Source organism: Micromys minutus, assembly GCF_963924665.1.
Source record: "Micromys minutus genome assembly, chromosome: 9".
Lineage (NCBI taxonomy): Eukaryota > Metazoa > Chordata > Mammalia > Rodentia > Muridae > Micromys > Micromys minutus.
In genome coordinates this window covers 63,065,262-63,085,414 of record NC_137978.1, presented here as the reverse complement: position 1 = coordinate 63,085,414, position 20,153 = coordinate 63,065,262, and the positions used below count along the sequence as shown (strand labels likewise).

Here is a 20,153-nt window from a genome sequence, read left to right as displayed (position 1 = left end):
TCAGGTCTGGTGTTGCCGTTGCGGTTCTGCTCCGTGGGGTGTGTCTCTGTCCCACAGCCTCCTGCTGTAACTCAAGGCTTGAAGAGTTAAGATTCTTCCAGATGTAAATTCCTTGACAGACGGTCTGCACCTAGGCCGGAGCACAGTCTGCCTTTGCCATCTTTCTGGTTTCTGTGGGTAGCGGCATCACTGTGCTCCAGAGAAGCCCAGCAGCTTGTATCTGCCGTAATTTACCTGGTTTTCTGGAGAAACTTAGAGCAGTGTAAGGGCAGTGCTAAACATGGTTAGTGATGGGGAAGATTTTTACTTATGAGTGAGAAACAGAACCTCCCTGGTATTTGGCCAAAAAAAAAAAAAAAAAAAAAAAAAAAGACTCATCTTTCGGTCTCTTTTAAAATTAAACAAATTAAACTTTATTTTATGTGTATAAAGTTTTTGTCTGTGTTGCATGATGTATATGTGGGTGCTTGCCTGGTGCTCATAGAAGCTAAAAGGCATCAGATCCCCTAGGACTGGAGTTACGGCGAGTTACCAGCCGCCCTGCAGCTTGGAATCAAACCTGGGTCCTCTGGAAGAACAGCCGGTGCTCTCAACTGATTGGCCGTCACTTCAACCCTTTTAAAATAAAAAGAAAAGGACCATATCGGGGGAGTCTGCCATTGAATATGGGGGAGAATCCCTGCCCGTTACGACACAGGTGTAGAGGACAAGGGACATTAGGAAGTCTGTTCTCTCTACCGATCTTGATGTGGTTTCTAGGGGTGGAGCTGGGGTCTCCAGAGGAAACACCTCCCCTTTTCTCATGGAGCCATCTCAATAGCCCCACCACATGCCTCTTCTTTACCTGCAAATGACACAACTTCCTCTTGAATCAGATTATGTAGAAAGGAAGGCCCCTGAGTCATTGAATCCAGGTTCGGCATTTTTTTTTCAGGGACACTGGTTCTGGGTACTCAAGGGACGTCATAAGGAATCTTTCCTCTTGTCTTGGCTCTTTAGTCTCAGGCAGGTATTCCTGAAGCGGCCTGCTCAAAGTGCCGAATTTACACCCTGCCGGCTTAGCAAACTTGTCTGGGAAGACAGACCGACCTTTGCATTTCCCGAAATGTCCCTTATTAGCACAGATGAGCCACTCTCTGGACTCTGGCCCAGCTGGAGTCTAGCGTCCGGCCTCTATCCATTGACCCCTGGCGTCAAGTGCCTGTACCCCCTTAAGTACAGGGCAACAGTAGTTTTCAGTCTGGGCAGCTGTGACATCATACTCTCGGCAGGCAGTTTATGAACGTAGTAGTTTCCACAGTTCTGGAGGCTGGAAGTCCCAGGTCAGGGTGCTCTCGTGTGTGCGAGGTTGTGTTCTCCTGGGTGGTGTGGCCAGCCGCTCACATCCTTGTGTTACAGAAGGACAAGATGGTTCCCTGGGATCCCTTTAAAGGCAGTAGTCCTGTTCATAAGCACTCCACCATGACCTGACTATTCACCAGAGACCCGAGTCCTAATGTTACAGAATTTGAATGTGGCCTTGAGGCAGGCTCAGAAACACCTCGTGCCTCTTCCCCCGTAGGGCTGTGGTCAGAGGAATCACTTGGTGATCCTTACACCAGATTGTCACTCTGAAACCACAGAAACGGAGCAGTAAAGCCCCGTCCTGGGTTCTCACTCCCGCCCCATTTTAGAGGAGACGAAACCAGAGCTCATTACCGTTTATTGACTCCACAGTGGTTGCTGACCAATGGTCCTTAGGACCGTTTTTTGTTTTTTGTTTTTTTCAGAAAATACAATTCGGTTTCTTAACATCCCACACTTGTGGTTTGGACTTCCCAACAAAGACTGTATTTTAAGTATCTTGCCGTCCTTTCTTGTGAAAGAAACCATTGATTGTATACTCTGGCCAGAATCAATGCCCTCGGCTTTTGGATGTGTGAAAGGTGTTTTGGTTCGTACTGTAAAAAGCCGGGGAGAGCATGCTGTGATGGGGCCCATACCCAAGGCCACCCAGAGAGAAGTGGGGCGGCAAGCAGCAGGAGCAGAAAGTGGGTGTGTGCATGTGTGCGTGTACGCGCGTGTGCATTCATGTGCGTGCGTGTGCATACACGTCTCTTGGTGCAAGCATGGGGCAGAGACTGATCTGAAGAGTGGGACAAGGCTTTTAATCTCAAAACCCTCCCCCAGTTACTTCACTTCCTGCAACAAGGCTGTGCTGTCCGGATCCCCCTAAGGGCCACCAACTGGGAACCAAGTGTTTAAAATCCATGACTATGGGAGACTTTTTTTTTTTTTAAGTTTATAGGCCTATTAATACTTCACACTTTAAACAGTCATAGGTCTCTGGGCTAGCCTGACAACAAAACCAAAAACCCTTTAAACCTGCAATAAATAGTTTACATTTGCAGGGGGCACAGAGGTAACATGGACAGGCACCGTGTACCATAAAGCACTGGACTGCATAGCTCACAGAAACACGTGACATACAGTCACAGTATGTTAGATACAGTCACAGGGAGATAGTGAACCTTACATCGTACAACAGTGATCCTTGAGCAGAAATTTACATAAGATAGTTTAGGAAATGGAAACGGTTTTTGGTGGGGGTTCTCGCACAGAACTTGGATGATACTCTAAAATAAGAAAAGCCAAGTGCTCTTTTTTTTTTTAAGATTTATTTATTTTATTTATATGAGCACACTGTAACTGTCTTCAGACACACCAGAAGAGGGCATCAGATCCCATTACAGATGGTTGTGAGCCACCATGTGGTTGCCGGGAATCAAACTCAGGACCTCTGGAAGAGCAGCCAGTGCTCTTAACGGCTGAGCCATCCCCTTGGTCCATTTTGTAACTGTTTCCCCACACCTTTAGAACTGTACTCTGAATGAAGTGGTTCGAGGAGTCCCCTGTGGGACTCCTAGGACAGGGCTGCCCCACACGAGCTTGGAGTCATGTTTTGCACCACTGTAGTGAACACTGACTGTTTTGGCTCTTCATCAGAAGGCCAGGCCCGGATGGAGTTGGATTTAGACCTGGCCTAGGGTGTGAGTGCTGAGTACCACAGTCAGCACATGGAATGAACCCTGTGCTGTTGTGGATACAGATGGAGCCCAGGACCAAAACAACCATCTCAGAAAGATGCTGAGGTCCAAGCATTTCCTAAAACTGTTAAAAAGTGTATCCATTTATCAGAAAGACCTGTAGTGGATAGTAAAATACCACTTTAAGTCTTTTATCTGTTGAGACTTACCTCTATTCTGGCCACTATTTTAGGGATTACATCTGTTTATTTCTAAATTATTTTAATTGATTCATCTAAAAGGTACTTTGCCTGTATTTATCTCAGAGTTTATAGCATTGCAAAAAAAATATGGTTATTAAATGTTCAAGTTGTGGGATAGAAGTATGCCATTGTAGAACTCTATCTTTAAAAAAAAAAAAACAAAAAAAAAAAAAAAAAAAAAAAACAGGCTAGTCTCTGCACTTGTGAAGCAGAGGAATCTCTGGGAGATCAAGGCCAGACTGGCTAGCCACAGCTTCATAGTAAGACCCTGTCCTAAAGATAAACAAATAGATACTCGCTTTTGAATTAGGAACTTCAACATATCTCACAAGTTAGCAAGTCATCAGAGTGTGTCTGTGCAGATGGCACCCCACAGTCAGTTTTGAGAGCCAAGGTTTGCCAGCCGCAGAGATTGAGTCTGGAACCAGCAGCAGAATTCTTCCAGTCAGTGTGTGGAGCGCAAGGTTTCTCAGATGTGGAAAAACACCAGGAACCCGGGACTAAGCATCCCCGGTGAGGAGAAAGCCCTAACTGGAAGCAGGCAGGGCTGTCTGGCTTCTCTTCCCAGGTGCTCTATAAAACAGCCTTTCTTTTGTTACTAAGTTTCCACCCCTGCCTCTGGGGTAGCACCGCACTAGAGATTGTTACAGGGTCTTGGTGAAATGTCTTGTTTGTTTCAGACATGGGACAGATAAAAGATGGCCTGCCAGATGCAGGACAGGAAATGGGAGGGGGCGTGTGGTGCCGGTAACCCCTGCATCCGGGAGGTGGAGATAGAAGGATCAGAGATGATGATGGTCATTCTTGGCCAAACGGTGAGTTTGAGGCATATGACAGCCAGGACCAAAAGATAAAAACAAAAGCAAGGACTTGATTTTAATAACTCGGTTGGAAAACAATGGACCACCACAGAAATGACAGTAGCTTTTTACTAAGGTTCACATGTTATGTTTCAGATGGGGGAAGTCATTCATTTGCCAGTTATTTTTCCATGTGTATTTTTCTCCCTCCTCCCTTTTTTTTAAAGACAGGGTCTCTACATAGCCCTGGCACTTACCATATAGACCAGACTGGCCTTAACCTCACAGGGATCCACCTTCATCTGCCTCCCCGGCGATGGGACTAAAGGTGTGTGTCACTGCATGTGGCCAGCTCAGTGGCAGGGCTGAACATAACCTGGTGGCCTGACTGTGTTTTGTGCGTCAGACTAGGTTTCTTCAGCCAGAGGCTGAGCTCTCATGTTTTAGACCCTTGTTGGTTAACAAAACTTGAGCTGTCTTGGTTATCACTCTCTGTAGCCCCAGTTCAGGTGCAGTGTGAGTCTCTTCCCGTGTCCCTCTCCTCCATACGCCTCCCCCAAGGATTTTAACTGGCGTTCGGTAACACCGGCAACTGTGAATGTCTTCACGCCTGCTGACAGTCCTGCCGGCATTGTCCTTGTCGGTCCTCAAGCATTAGGGGTTTTGCTCTGAATTTCCTTCGTTCAAGCCAGTTAGCTTTTTCTCCACCCCCGCATCTTCCTGCCTGTCCTCGGAGTCGCAGGCTAGCGCCCTGTCTTTGAAAAACCTTGGGCTGTGGCATAATCTGCCCCCACTGATGTCTGTCTCGTTCTCTGTCAATCACATTTCTTTTTTATTAACCTATATTCATTGTCTGAGACTTCAGGCTTCGTTGTGTATTGCATTTTTCTCAGTGGGCTGGGACTGTTGGGGTGGCCCTTGGATTTGGCTGTCTTTTGGACAGTTAGCATCCTTTAAGGGGCACTAATGGGAACGGTCACTAATCCTCAGTCGGAGCCCAGTTCTCTTTGGTTCTAATGGGCTGCCTTGACTTTCAGGTCCTCTATTGACAAGGTCAGTTCTTGCAGTATCTTGGGGCTCTCTCCTGTCCAATGCTCTGCAGAGACAGTTGAGCTCTGTGGACACCCCATGAGTCTGGAGGTGGGGTCCTTGGAGAATAATAGCTGCTGCTCCTCATGCACCTCTGGCTGTCATATTGGATGACCGCAGGTGGGAGAGAAGCATTCGGTTTGCGCTGCTCCCCATAGCTGCCACGCCTGCCAGTTGGCTTTGGTGGCTTTGTTCAGCAGCCTCCCAGAAGAGTCTTAGGGCATTCCTGAGACTCTGGTTCAGAATTGTGGGGAACAAAAACGTAGAGGAGAAATTGGAGTGCCAAACCCCCACAAGTGGAACCAGGTGGAGGAGACACCTTAACTAGAACAGGAGTCCCTTCCGGTGTTTAGGTCCGGAGAGTTGGAGGGTTTTTTTAAAAAGTGGAATATGGCAGGTTTTTCCCGAGGCTAAATTTAGCAGTTGCTTTGGAAAATCGGAGTGGTACAGTGTGTGCCCTATCGTGGGCTGGCCCTTCCCCTTCCCTCTGCACTTGGACATCTTGGGGCTCGCCAGGGAGGACCAGCTTAATGGACCCCGCCGGCCCCGTGTATTCTGGGGAGGGATGAGGTGACTTCACTTTTCCCGTCTTTCTGAGATTCCTGAAGCATTTAGGAGACTCCCTAAGCAACAGTTCAGTGTTTCACAGTAATAGTCTCGGCCATACCTCCTCCTGCTTGGTCAGCCCTTGCTGCCACTGAAGCCAAAGGCTGTAAATGGAGCTAGAGACGGCCTCTTGTCCCCTGTCCAAATAGCAACAGGAGGCACATGTGCACTTGAGACACAAATAGCGTGTTTTAAAATAGCAGATGGTATTTGATGGTTGCTCCTTCATTCATTTACCTGCCAAGGCGAACTTTCTTCCCCTCTGGCCAACAGAACTCAGAAGTGGCTCGGCGCGCACTCCCGAGCCTCCTCCTGTGCTGTGTGGTCAGCTGAGCTGCAGACATCCGTGCCCAAGTATGCATCTGAGGTGGTTCTAGAAAACTATCTCTTTTGTTTCACAGAATTAAAAAGTCCGTGTCCACGCAGCAGCTTAACCTGGCAGGCTTGTTTAAGACGTTGGTAACCAATTGCAGGCTCTGCTTCCGGTTACGGTGAGCTCCTTGCTGGTCGTTGGCAGAGCCCATTTCCCGAAGGGGGCACCTGACAGTTAGGGGTCAGTGGTATTTTTAGTGTGCAGCCAGTGGCTGCAGAAAGTGACATTGCTCTGCTAGGAAATTCCAGCGCGAGTCTGTGAGGACGTCACATGCTTGGGTCTTGCTGCCAGGCCTCTCGGCCAGCTCTGTGTAGTGACATCATCTCTTTACCTGAGCTAAAAAAGAAAAAAGAAAAGAAAAGAAAATGGCAGCCAGCCAGGAAAACAGCCTTTTTTCCTCCCGCCTTCTAAGTCAGCTCCATTGCGTTTTGACCATTTTGACCAATCCCTCCCTGCTGAAGGAAACGGTAAGAATGCTGGTTGGCGCATAGATCCACCGTGGCAGTGAAATTTGCTGAGTCCTTGGCCGCCGGTCGGTAAATGACCTCATCAATAACTTGGCTCCCAGGTGCTTAAATTAGAAAATAGTACTCCCTCCACCGAGCATTCTGCCCGTGCCAGATCCCTGTGTCCCAGAAGCCCAGTCTTGCCAGTAGTGAGATGGCCTATAGGAAAGCAAATGTGTACCGTTCGCAAGACCGGGAAGGGCAGCCGGGTGGAAAGAACACCACTTTGGATTCCAGCCTGTGTCCAGATCTCTGTTCTGACCCTGAACACAGCATGAGTCTAGGTAAGTAAGCCTCGGCTCTCCCCTCTCTCAGTGAAGAGGGAAACCCTTCAGTTGTTGGGAAGATGGGACTTAGACGGGAGGCGTCCCTGGCTCCTGGAGGTGCTCTGTGCGGCAGCTATTACTACCCCAGCGAAAGCGCTGAGCTTACAGAGCATCAGAAGTTCACAGGTGGACTGGAGAAAGGGTGACATTAGCTAAGGCCCAGAGGCATGGAAAATTCCTGGTGTGTTGGGAGAACAGTTCATTTGGAGAAAAGGGGACCGAGGGAACCCACCGGAAAACAGACGAGTGACCTGGAGCAGTTGCTGAAGAGCATGCCACCGTACAACAAAAAGTTGAGTTCCACATTACAGCTTCCAGGAGAATGATTTGACTTAAACATTTTTTTAGAGATATTTTGAGTGTTTTGCCTGCATATAAGTGCATCACGTGCATGCAATACTTGTGAAGGCCAGAAGATGGCGCCAGATCTGTTGACCAGCTCAAACAGCAGGGTCCGCCATCCAAGAGGGGGATGTGGGGTCGGGGACGTGGGGGTGTCGGTGCTGGCGCATACTCACACACTTGGTAGATAAAGCAAATTTTGACCACTTTATTTTTTCCCTTAGCCACAAGTTACATGTTCTCTACAACAATCACCCCAAAACAGATTCTTCAAAAAACACTAAAATTACTCCGCAAAGGAGACTTACAGCAGGTTATGGCGCACATCTTCTTTTGAAACTCATACCTGACTAAACATTTCCTGTCTGTCTTTCTCTCCATGAGTTCATCTTAACCCCAAAGCAGTGATTTTTTTTTTTTTTTTTTTTTTTTTTTTTTTTTTTTTTTGCGGTTTATTAACAAGTCTTAAGCAAGGCAGACAGTCTGTTGTAACAAGTGTTTCCCTGTGCTTAGCTGACAGTTTTAATTTAACAAGAAACAGATTGTCCTGACACCTTGTTTTTGAAGTCTTGTTCGGCTAAACTGGCTAATTGTCTGTTCTCTATTCTTACACTCAAATTATAGACTTTTCATAACCCTGTCTTTTCATGGTACGCACTGAAACCAGCGACTACATCCCTGGATCATAAGTGCACAGACCCAACTTGGAATGAAATGCTTTCTTTGATCACTAACTTGTCCCGAGCCTGTTTTTCTCTTCCAAGTACAGTTACACACTTGTAAGGCACGACTGCTCTCTGTGCACCTTTTTCGACCTCTGCAGCCTGCTCTGTTCTAAGAGGGAGGGGGACACGTTCCACTATTAACCCTATTGTATCTTTCTAGCAGAACAGCCTAAACCATCTTCTTAAACTTTCTGTCAACTCCCCTAAGCTTCTACAACGATTTAAGCCAGGGATTCATCTAAACAGCATCATATCAAGAAAGTTCATCTTCATATTGATCTAAAGGAAAACCGCCCAAGAGGGTGGGCTGTCTCCCAGGAAGCAGTCACACCAGACTATAGGCAGTGAAGGTGTCCTCACCCCCAAGCCCACCATGTCAGACTCCAGGCATATAGCGAGAACAGACATGGGAAGGCGCAGCAGCAGAAAGTACACAAAGAGGGTGCCCCCAGGGCTGTGCCTCCCAAAGGTACCTCCGATGCAGCTTCTCCAGGAAGCTTACCCGCCCACCGTAGTCCCTCCTGCATGGCATCTGCCACAGATTTCTGGAACGTGGGTTACTAATGATTCTGAGCCACCCTGTGGGTGCTGGGGACTAAACGTGGGTCCTTTGCAAGAGCAACAACGGCTGGGCCGATTTTATGTGCATGTGTTTTCTGTCTGCATGTATGTGTATGCACTCGTATCTGGTGCCCAGTGAGAGCAGAAGAAGGGACTGGGTCCCCTGAGACTCGAGTTACAGACAGCTGTGAGCCACCATGTGGTGGCTGAGAACTGAAACCCAGGTCCTCTGGAAGAGCAGCCAGTGCTCCTAACCACTGAGCCGTCTCTCCAGTCCTGGGCCCTGGTATTTTAAATGATTGGATCTCTCGTCAGAAACCATTCAGTAGAGCCATGAAAATCGGTGAGCTCTAAAACTTAAAATGGGATGTACAACATCAGGAGCAATGCAGCAGGCTCAGGGTCTTTCTTGGCATAGACTCCCCCTCACTGGGAGCAGATGCTTAAGCCTCTGGATGTCTGCACCTTCCAGTAGCCCACTCCATGTTTTCTAAACTTAGAACATGCTGTGTGCATCCGATTTCTCGAAAAAATCTTTTTTTCTTTCAGCCTTAGAAACTTTAAAGATTTAGGCAACTCTCAACTCAGAATATTTTCAATGAATCCCTTTTGAGAGTTAAGAATCCCTATTAGAGAGACAGAGAAGTCCTCTGATGGGCTGCATGATGCTTTCCATGATGGGGAAGGCTGGCTTCAGGTACCCGTTCTTGTGAGTTGTTTGAAGCTCTTTTGAGACTGGGTCTTACTGTGTAGACCTGGCTGGCCTGGAACTCATCATATAGACCAGGCTGGATTTGAACTCAGATCTGCCTGCCTCTGCCTCCTGAGCACTGAGTTCAAAGGTGTGTACCACCACACACAGCTTCAACAAGCTGTTGATTCTTGGGCAGTGATTGGTTGGTTGTGTGTTTTCTTTCTGATCTTTGGAACCACCAGTTATCCGAGACTGTGAGTGGTTTCCTTTATACTTACACTTTTAAAAAATATTGTTGGAAACTTAAGGAACTGGAGTAAGAAAGGCTGGGCAGGTTACCGTACCTTCTGTGTGCCTATGAGGTTCTTGCTCCTCTTTTGCAGTCTGACTTACCACTGGGTAATCTCTGCAGCCTGTCTCCTGTTTCTGGGCTACGTCTAAAAATCCAAACAAACAAAACAAAGACAAACAAACAAACAAACAAACAAAAAAAACCCACTGTTCTTTCTGTCTGTGTTTCCGTGGCCCCGAGGGTATAAATGAAATGAACATTAGTCACGGCTATCAGCATGGAGTCATGTTTGTTTTAACATACAACAGATGGGTTGCTGTGGTTGCACGTGTCGGGGTACATGCGAGCGTGCACTAGCTGTGCACTGAAGGAGCCTCGAAGCAGTGACGCAGCAACAGTAAGGACACGCAGCACGCACGTCTTGGTTCCTAAACACAATCCTCCCATGAAAGGAACTCCACATCTCACTGTTGCTTCCAAGGCTGGGGCAGGAAGGCAGGGCAAACCAAGGAAACCTGCACCTTGAAGGTTGAGGAAGCAGTCTGAAGAGAAAGATCAGAAGACTGTGGGCCAGCGTGGGCTCATGCACTTGGAACAGGGACTCCGCAGTGTAGTTATGTACGTGGTGAGATTATGACCCGGGGTGGACCATAGTGCACCGAGACCAACCTCTGACTGAACAGAGATGGATAGCCTTCCTTCCTCAGCAGAGAGCTCCAGGTTACACATGACACCTCTTCCCCGTGACACGGAACTCGGGGCGCTTCCCTGTGGGCACAGACAGGAGTTTTAGTTCCTTGCTTGCAAAGACTGCTTGGGAAAAATCCCAGCTTAATCAGCGAGTCCGGCAGACCCTGCCCAAACCAGACGGATCAAGGGTCACAACTGTACATCATCCCTGACCCCCTGGGATTCTCAAGATCCCACAGATCCTGTCTAACCAGCGACAACCCTAAAACGGAGGATCACCCGCAGAACGTCCAGTTAGGATTCTTCAGAAATACAGAGTCAAAAAATCGAGAGCTACTAAAAGTCAGAAATCCAAGGAGCCTTTCTCTCAGGCACTGATGTCCCATGGAGAACTGCTTCTGCGAAAAGTGGGTAGAACGTGGTCCTCACGAGGGGGTGGGGCGGCTCAGCCAGGTTATTTACTTTCTGGCTTTGGTTCAAGTGTACGGTGTGTGCTTGACCTGTGGGAAGGAGCCACCGACAGCTAAAGTACCTTTCCTGAAGCCATGCGGGGAAATAGACCAGTTGAGAGACTTGCAAAGGCAAAACTCAAGCCTGGGCGCACTTCCCACCTTGAACAGAAGCTGGCAAGAAACAGTGGGAATGTAGGGTAGTGTGTGGCTGGGTCAGAGCCGAGTAAAGGTGGGGGTGGATTGGATCTTAACGGTTTCAAGTCATGACAGGTTGGAGTTGGCTCTGCACTTGGAGAAAAGGTGTAGGTCCCCGTTCTCCTCAACGGAGCTGGTGTGGATGGGAGAGTTTACCGGAGGCTGGGAGGAGTCTGTGCCACTGTCAGATTGTCATCCAAGCACGGGGTGGAAGAGGGGTGTTCTTTCACAGTGGAAGCAAGCCAGGGCCTGAGCCAGGCTCCTTGAAATGTGGTCCCGACTAGCATCCTCGGCATCCCCTGAGAACTTGTGAGAAATGTAACCGCTGGGCCTTGCCCAGACCTATGGGGTCAGACACTCTGGGAGTAGAGCTCGGTGGTCTCTTAAGCCCTCTGAAAATGGAAACCATTGGTGTCAGTCTATTTCTTAGTAATAAAGTCCAGTGCCTCCTCAGTGCCCAGGGTGCATTGGGGTCAGGACATCACAAAGGTACCAGGACCTAGGAATACTCGGGCCTCCTTCACGATGTGTTTGCACAGAGCCTATGTGTTTCTTCCCATGTATCTTATCACTTTACAGTTGTTTGCCATGTCTAATATAAGGCAAATGCTGTGTCAGTCAATGTGCGTATCATTAGGGAATGACAAGAAATCCATACAATACTTTGTGTACTCATTTGGTGGGATTGGACACACACTGAATCACTGACAGACAGTCCTGGGCATTTTGGTGTTTGATTTTTTTTTTTTTTTTTTTTGACAGCATCACACTGTGTGTGTCTGGCTGGTCTGGAACTTGCTATGTAGACCAGGCTAGCCTCAAATTTTGGAGATCTGCCTGCCTCGGCCTCCTGAGTTCTGGGATTAAAGGCGTGCCCTCCAGGCCTTTTCAATTTTGAAACAGAATGTTGATAAGTTACCCAGTCTGGCTTTGAACACTTGATTCTCTTGCCTTAGCCTCCGAGGTAGCTGTGATTATAGGCCAGCCACCAGGCCTGGGCTTTTTGTTTGCTTTTATCTGTGTTTTAAGTGCTTCGGCATGGCGCCGGAGCTCTCAACAGTGGTCTTCCTCCTCACCCCACCTTCTTCATTTACCTCACACTCAGACTGGGAGCTCAACCAGTTCATCTGGTCTGCTTTTCCCCAGAGATCCCGTCTCTGCCTCTTGAGCTGGGCTTCTAGACAGGTTACCATATCTGCTCTGACTTTCCATAGTGACTGGAAATCCCAAGTTCCCCTGCTTGCAGGGCAAGCACTTCATGGACTGAACCGTCTCCCCATCCCCCATCCTCATTAAAAAATACTGTCCATCTTTCAAATGAGCCCACGGATGCACAGAACACGGATACAGAGGCAGCTCTATCTGACACTGGATGATCTATCAAGCAATGGGTGTTTATTTGGCTCCTGATTCAGAGGCTGGGCATCTTTAGGAAGTGCTTCTTGGAGTAGCCTGTCAATAAATAAGTACTCACTGCATAGCAACGGGGCATCCCTCGGTAGCCTAGTGCAGGTCCAGAGGTGAACGGAGGTGAAGCTGAGCTCCAAACTGCGGGAAGGAAGCAAGAGCCTTTGCAGTGTCCCAAGGAGGATATCGGGGTTGCTGCTTCAAGCTGAGCTGTGACCCAGGGTGTTCTGTATACCTGACCTCTGACAGAGCGTACCCTTTGGAGTCCTGGGATCCAAGGACCCTTCAGTAATCTTCCCCACCTTCCCTTCCTCCCAGACAGTGTTGGTTCCAAGTTACTCACATGGGTAATACTCAGATGAAATCCCCCAAGATGGCTGTATCTACTCAGAGCAGAGATGGGGGGAAAGTTTCCATTTCACTCGAGCGCACCAGGCTTGTTTCTGTTTATGGTATTTGTGGAGGCGACCTCGGGACTGGGAAAAGGTCTCCCTCTTGCGTTTTGGTTTAGTAAAGTAAAATGAATTTGATAGAAAGTTAATATTTAAAGTTTCCGAGGGAGGGGTTTGTTTTTCAGGGCACTTCAAGCCTATGTCTGTCTTTCTCTGATATTTCCTTCCTGGGGAATTTGTGTGGCCAGAGAGAGGAGCCGTCCGTGTGTGCAAGGCAGCACGCAGTAGCACCTGCCTTCTGCATTGCTGAGGAGCTGGGGCCAGGAGTGGTGACACCCTGGTGTGTTGTCTCTCCCTTTGTTCTTTGTCGTATGTGAACCCCCCACTCACCAGTTTGGGGTTACCGTTAGGGTGGCCGGGAACATCGGCTGATGTACACTTTTCAAGTTTTCCTACGACTCGGATGCCCGTGTCCTGGACGGAGCTGTGCCTTTCGAAGGTTTGGGGAGAAAAACGTTCTACAGCTGCCGTTAGCAAGGTCCTAAAGGCTGTGGTTCGCCTTGGGAAGCTGATGCCCAGAAGACTTTCTTAGGGCACGTAGTACATTCTGAGCCGTGGCCATAGATGAACAGATGTGATTCCCACTGGGGAGCTGAGAGTTAGGGGTACTGTGGGTCTACCCTTGCTGTGTGGTTAGCTGACCAGTCAGCAGGGTTCCGAGCAGTCCACCTCTCCAACTTACCCTCCCTCCTCTCTGGCCCGCCCCTCCACCGCTCCTTGCATGTCCTGCCTCAGTCCCTTTATTTCCGGCTTTTCTCTTCACACCGGCCAGACTTAAGGGTCACCTTTCCCGACCTATGTCAGCCGCATGCCCACCCATTGTTCCCGGCCGTGCACACTGGCCGCCTCATTTGTACACTTTCATTGGGCTCCAGCATCAAGAGACCTCTCCTGTCCTCTTCCGTGCTACTGGCACCGAATTTACCAAACCCTGTGACGTTCACATGGGCACTGGTGCTGTTTGTAATGGTTTGGGGCTCCTCTTATTCCTGTGGCGTGCCCCGATTCATCCCGTGTGTGTGCTTGCACGCAGGTTGGGATGCGGATGTGCTGTCTGGGTTTTACTCAGTGGTGTAGACTCACGCTTTCTGAATTACAGTCCCAGCCCCTGCAGTGAGGGCAGGACCAAACCTGTACCCGTCACCTGTCACCGACCGAGAGCATTAAACTCCATAAGAGAGCTCATACTCTCCTGCCTCCTTTCTTGAAATCTTTATCATAGCCACTTCCGGTGTCTGCCCTGGGTGGTGGTGTAGTGGTTGTGGGGGAATGTTCTGTCAGATCTCAGGGTTTCTGTGGGGAATTCCACAAACAAATAGTGAAGCCGGAACCCAAAATTGAGGTTTTTGACACAAAGGGATCTTTTTTTTTTTTTTTTTTTTTAAATCTCGTCCTTCCTGTGAGGACTGTAAGCGTTCCACTCTGGTGTGCGGAGGCAACCCGCGTGCCGTGCTGGGGAGACTGGCCTGCTGTCGTCCCTCACTTGGCAGAGCTGCTGACAGTGTCTTGGACACTGGAATCACAAGTTGGCATAGGCCACAGGTCAAATGCCTTCCTTCTAGGGCGCAGTCTCACGCCTCCCACTCTGCCCTAGATAACCAGTTCAGGATGTCCATCCTGGAGCGGCTGGAGCAGATGGAAAGGCGGATGGCTGAGATGACGGGCTCCCAGCAGCACAAGCAGGCGAGCAGCGGAGGTGGTGGCAGCGGCAGCGGAGGCAGCGGCAGCGGTGCCGGAGGGGGCCAGGCCCAGGTAGGACTTGCTGTAGGCGGCTGCAGCTCCTCTAATGTTTCATCTGCTCCCAGGGTCCTCCCTGCTGCCCCGATGTCATTCATAGATGAGGAGAAAATGTCCAGGGCTCTGCTTCGTGGTGCCCGGGCTCAGTTTGTGTGGAAGAGGCCTGGGTGCAGACAGTTGGTTGACCAGCCCAGTTTTCAGCTACCCCTCTTGGTCTCAGGTGTCACTGTGTCCCCTGGCAGTTGGAAGGAGCCACCAAGGGGCGATGCACATCTGCCGGAGATCCGGATCAAACCAGTTCCTTCTCCTTCCTATTCTGACTCTCAGCCTACCTTGAGAACTTGGAGCATAACTCAACCCAGCAGTCAGTCCTTAAGCCTTTTATAACCCCCCCCCCCCCCCGAAGATGAACTCAGAAAATGGTCCAAGGACTGTCGACCAGCGAGGCCCAGCATCTGGTCGATCATCTCTCACAACACGTTTCCTTTTGAAATTTTATTCTTCATTTTTTTTTTTTGTTGTTTTGTGTACCTGACACACTTGGGGGCTAGGGGACCCCTGTGGGGAGTCTGTTCTTTCCTGACACCTGGGTTCTGGGGACTGGATGCCATTGTCCACTGAGCCATCAGTCCACCAGCCCAACTTTTACTTCCTTCAGCGGCTGCACAGAGAATGTACCGTGTGTCCACACACAGAGAGATGGCCAAGTATTGCTGTGAGACTACTGTCCCTGAGGCATCCGTCGGCAGCCTCGCTAGAAGCTTTATTTTGAGAAAGTCTGAGAATAAACTTTCCTAAAACACTCGGAGGTAGAAGACCCGGAGATATTTCTTGCTTCAGCTACCAAGTCTTTTTTTTTTTTTTTTTTTTTTTTTTGCCTAGAAGCCACAGGGAAATCCCCTTCCTATTCTTCACTGTGAAGGATGGTTTCCTTTGCAGAATTCTTTCTCTCCTTCTGTATCCCTTCTTCCATTTTGTTTCGGTTTTGTTCATGAGATCGAGTCTCCATTTAGCCCTGGCTGGCCTGGAACTCAGGCTTTGAACTTGTTGGAGATTGGTCACCTCTGCCTCTTCAGGGCTGGGGTCAAAGTTGTGTATCACCACCATGCCTGACAGAATTTCCTCTTTTGTTTGCTTGGAAACCTTGAAAGCATGAAACACTAACGATATTTTAATTCACTTCTTAATTTATGCACGAGTGTTTTACCTGTGTGTATGTGTGCATGCAGTGCCTGAAGAGACCAGCAGAGGGCATCAGATTTCCATGGAACTGGAATTACACATGGTTGGGAGCAATCATGTGGGTGCTGGGAATTGACCCCTGAAAGAGCAGCAAGTGCCCTTAACTGCTGAGCAGTCCCTCCAGCACCAGAATTTTCATACTAATAACAGATGGAAGCAAAGCATTAAAAAAAATCTCAAAAAAAATTTTTATGTCTCCCAGCTTCAGAAACTAATGGTAGAGGCCACACATAATAAACTGTTAAGGCTAGCCTAGACCGCAAGGGATCTACCTGCCTCTACCTCCCAAATACTGGCTCCAAAGGCCTACACCACTGTATCCAGCTCAAGACAGCTTTGATTTTTCACCTGATACTACTAAGTTTTGTAAAGCATGTAGCCCGTACATTGATCTGAGGGCCGAGTGGCCGGTTCCTGTAAAATCCTTTTCACATGCAAACGCTGCATAAAGGGAACACTTGAGCACAGTCTCGGGCTCAGCCCTAAGGCAACTGGCCCTCTGCGACGTGATCCAATGTCAGCACGAGTACTGGGAAGCATTCTCACTGATTCAAGTTGTCCCTCCAGTAGAAGATGACGTCTACGCCATACGGCAGAGACGGGGCCGTGTGTGTTTAATTAGGAATTTTCCCTGCTTAGACACTGGCTGATGGCTTCCATGCCTCTACTATAAACATGTCTGTTTGTCGTATAGAGAACAGGCTTTCTGCCTGGGTCAAGGTCAGTCTGCTGCACTGGGGGATGGCTCAGCCATCTCCTCTGGAGTGTTTTGACAACTCTGGTGCAGATTGCATTGAAAATAGACTGTCTGCCTTTTTAATTCTTGGAATTTTTTTTTTAAGATTTAAAAATAAAAAACACCAAAGAGCAGTATTCTTTCTGTTCTAGTTGGATTACATGGAACTTATTGCCAGAAAAAAAAAGGCATTTACAATAACACCAAAGGTTGGTTAGGCTAGATGTGCCACTTGGCTGAGAGTGTGTTGAACAGAAGACTTGTACCCGGGACTCAGCTTGTTGGGGTTACCAGTTTGATTTTCATCTCTCTTCCGTTGCTGGTGTTCAGCAAGGAAGCCATGTGGCCAAGGCTGGCGAACTTAGGCTCCATGGGCCCTGCTGATGAGTAACTCCCGCGGCATCACCCAGGCTTTCCCAGGTGCCCCTTTTCACTTTGTAAGAACTTAAAAACAATGAGGGCTGAAGAGATGGCTTGTTGGTAAGAGCCCTGGCCGCTCTAGCAGAGGACCTGGGTTTGAATCTTGGCACCCACGTGGCAGCCCACAGCCTGGATGTTTTTAAAGGTAAAAAAGAAAAGAAAGGGCCTTGGATACTTTTAAGCCACTTTGTTTTAAGAAGAAAAATCCTCTTGAAGTGACACCACGTCCTTGGTTTTAGAAGTAGCAGGGGGCAGCTACTGGTGTGATGTGGATCAGATCCTGCTGCCTGTGGCATCTGCTCCGAGCCGTCACTATCGTCACTATCTATCGCTACTACGAGGATGGCAAGTCACCTGCTCCAGAGAACCTAGCTTCCTATTCTAGCCTCCTCTGATACACACCTGCAGGCATTCATCATTGATACAAATGTAACTAAAACAAAGTAACCACAGTGCATGTGTGCACTTAAGCCAGAGGGCAGCTTATGGAGTGGGTTCCGTTCTGCGGTCCTCACTCTTGGCAGCAGCTGCCTTCCCCCTCAGAGCCATCTTGCCAGCCCCATCTTTAGTTCTTGAGGTTCCTTCATTTTCTCGACTAACGTGCTTTCTGCTGACCGCCAATTGTCACTTGCCTTGCTTGAGAGGAAGAGGGCCCGTGGCCACGGCTGTAACGTGTACTTTCTCGTGACATAGTGTGCATCTGGCGCTGGGGCCCTGGGGAGCTGCTTTGAGAGCCGTGTGGTTGTTGTGTGCGAGAAGATGATGAGCCGAGCCTGCTGGGCCAAGTCCAAGCATCTGATCCATTCGAAGACTTTCCGTGGGATGACCCTCTTACACCTGGCTGCTGCCCAGGGCTACGCCACCCTGATCCAGACCCTCATCAAGTGGCGGTAAGGCCAGGCGCATCTCCATTTCCCAGGCTTTCCTGCTGGTGGCTAGGAATCCGCTCACTCATTGTGTCCCGGCCCCTGAGCCGGGGATTTCTCCCAGGATGGGGGGGAGTGGGGAGGAGAGGGGTTAGGTGCCCAGTTTGGTTTCACTTTTGGTTTTTCACTGTTTTGCCTGTTTTTCTTTGGCCGTGTGTTAGTGTGTGGTAACCTCTGTTACTGTGTTACCCCCACAGCACAAAGCATGCAGACAGCATTGATCTGGAGCTGGAAGTTGATCCTCTGAACGTGGACCACTTCTCCTGTACTCCTCTGGTAAGAAAGAGGCCCGTTAGCCAGGCAGTGATGGTGCACACCTTTAATCCTAGCACTCCAGGGGCAGAGGCAGGTCGAGGCCAACCTGGTCTGCAGAGCAAGTTCCAGGATAATACACAGAGAATGTCTTGAATGAATGAATGAATGAATGAATGAATGAATGAATGAATGAGTGAGTGAATGAATGAATGAATGAATGAGGAACCTTATCTAGTCCCCTAACTATCTCTCTAAACTGATGCAGGGACTCCAGACCCCAATGGGATCTGAGAATGTCACTTAAAAGATGAGACTCAAGACAGAGTATGATGGTGGTGCAGACTTCTAACATAAGCTTTCGGGAGGGGTAATTGGGAGGTTCACAGGTTCAAGGTCATCCTTGACTACACAGTTCAAGGCCAGCCTGGGCTGTATTGAGACCCTTTCTGAAGACAATACAGAGGTAAATTCTGATGTAAGAAAGTGAATTGGTAAACTCTGGGGCAGTGTCAGACATGCATGCCATTATTTCTCACGGGAATCCGGCAGTCATTAGAGAAGCTCGAAATGGCACTGTTTATCCAGTGGCCCCCACTGAGAGTGCCAACAGAGAAGAGTGACATCCGTTTTCAGACTCCTGCTGAGTCCCTGGATCTGTCCCCCTGGCTTTCAGATGTGGGCCTGTGCCCTAGGGCACCTGGAAGCCGCTGTGGTGCTGTACAAGTGGGACCGCCGGGCCATCTCCATCCCCGACTCCCTGGGACGGCTGCCTTTGGGAATCGCCAGGTCGAGGGGCCACGTGAAGTTAGCAGAGTGTCTGGAACACCTGCAGAGGGACGAGCAGGCCCAGCTGGGACAGACATCCCGGATCCACTGCGCCCCAAGCGAAGAGCCGAGCCCGGACAATTGGATGTCCCAGTGGCAGAGGGAGGCCATGAGCTCTCCAGAAATACCCAAAGGAGTCACCGTCATTGCGAGCACCAACCCAGGTACAAACTCACGAGGGTGTCATCTCGGAACCTGCCGCTCCCCCCATTGGCTATCCGCAGCTTCCCTTGGAAGAGTCTGTAGGGAACTCACGTACATTTAAGGGTTGGTGGGAGGGGGCTACATTCTGCTTTTGATTTTCCTTTAAAAATAGTACCCCTCGCACTATGGAAGCTCTGTGCAGGAAACACATACTTTTGGAGGATTGTCTAAGTACAGCGTTTGCTGCTGGGGAGGATTTGTGCCCCAGGACCATGCCCTGCGCTCCAGCTTCGCCCTCCTTATCTCCCAGGCATAAAGTGTTAATTTTTAGGATTCCTACTTTCCTCACCTGACCTGACTGTCCTTTCTGCTGTGCTTTTCAGAGCTGAGAAGACCTCGGTCTGAACCCTCTAATTACTACAGCACTGAGGGCCACAAAGATTATCCGGCTCCCAAAAAGCATAAATTGAACCCCGAGCCCTTCCAGGCAAGGCAGGAGACGCTGCTCTGCACTGCACTGAGTCCGGAGCAGCCAAATAGCAGGAAGCAGAGCCCTAGGTCTAAGCAGTCTTCCCCCGAGACAATCAGCCCCAGTGAAGGAGTGAGGGGGTACAGCCGGGAAGCCTCCCCTCCCACTCCAGAGACTGCAGCATCCCAAGCGTCTGCTTCTCAGCCTGTAGTAAAGTGGAGTTCCAAAGATCTTTACATTGGTGTGTCTACAGTACAGGTGACTGGAAATCCGAAGGGGACCAGTGTAGTAAAGGACGCGGCACCCTCACAGGTGCGCCCGAGGGAACCAATGAGCGTCCTGATGTTGGCAAACAGAGAGGTGGTGAATACAGAGATGGGGGTCTACCGGGATAGGACAGAGCACGAGGAATGCTCCCAGCCCATGGATGATATTCAGGTAAGCCAGCAGAAGCTGGAGCCTCACGGCGGGCCCAGGACGTCACCTTTTAAGTTCTGAAGGTTGTGTGGGTTTTACAGCCCCACACCCCTGACCATCCTCATGCCAGGAAGGGTTCGCAATCTGGTCTTCCCGGGGGAACGTTGAGCATCAGCCCCTCTGAGACCCCTGCAAACCAGGCAC

At 49.4% G+C, this 20,153-nt stretch overlaps 1 protein-coding gene across 11 annotated transcripts in view; it reads left to right on the top strand.

The window, feature by feature from the left end:
• The window catches only part of CAMTA1 (calmodulin binding transcription activator 1), a 773,163-nt gene that overhangs the window by 729,455 nt on the left and 23,555 nt on the right, over window positions 1-20,153 (top strand). For 6 of the 11 annotated variants that reach the window (XM_080921358.1, XM_080921354.1, XM_080921355.1 and 3 more), the window contains 5 exons: window positions 14,373-14,530; window positions 17,607-17,803; window positions 18,037-18,115; window positions 18,768-19,083; window positions 19,786-19,970. In XM_080921358.1, the coding sequence (XP_080777484.1) occupies window positions 14,373-14,530; window positions 17,607-17,803; window positions 18,037-18,115; window positions 18,768-19,083; window positions 19,786-19,970 (935 nt within the window). Of the gene's footprint in view, window positions 1-6,553; window positions 6,927-14,372; window positions 14,531-17,606; window positions 17,804-18,036; window positions 18,116-18,767; window positions 19,084-19,446; window positions 19,971-20,153 lie in introns of those variants that run through there. The other 5 variants (XM_080921352.1, XM_080921353.1, XM_080921348.1 and 2 more) reach the window with 2 other exon arrangements.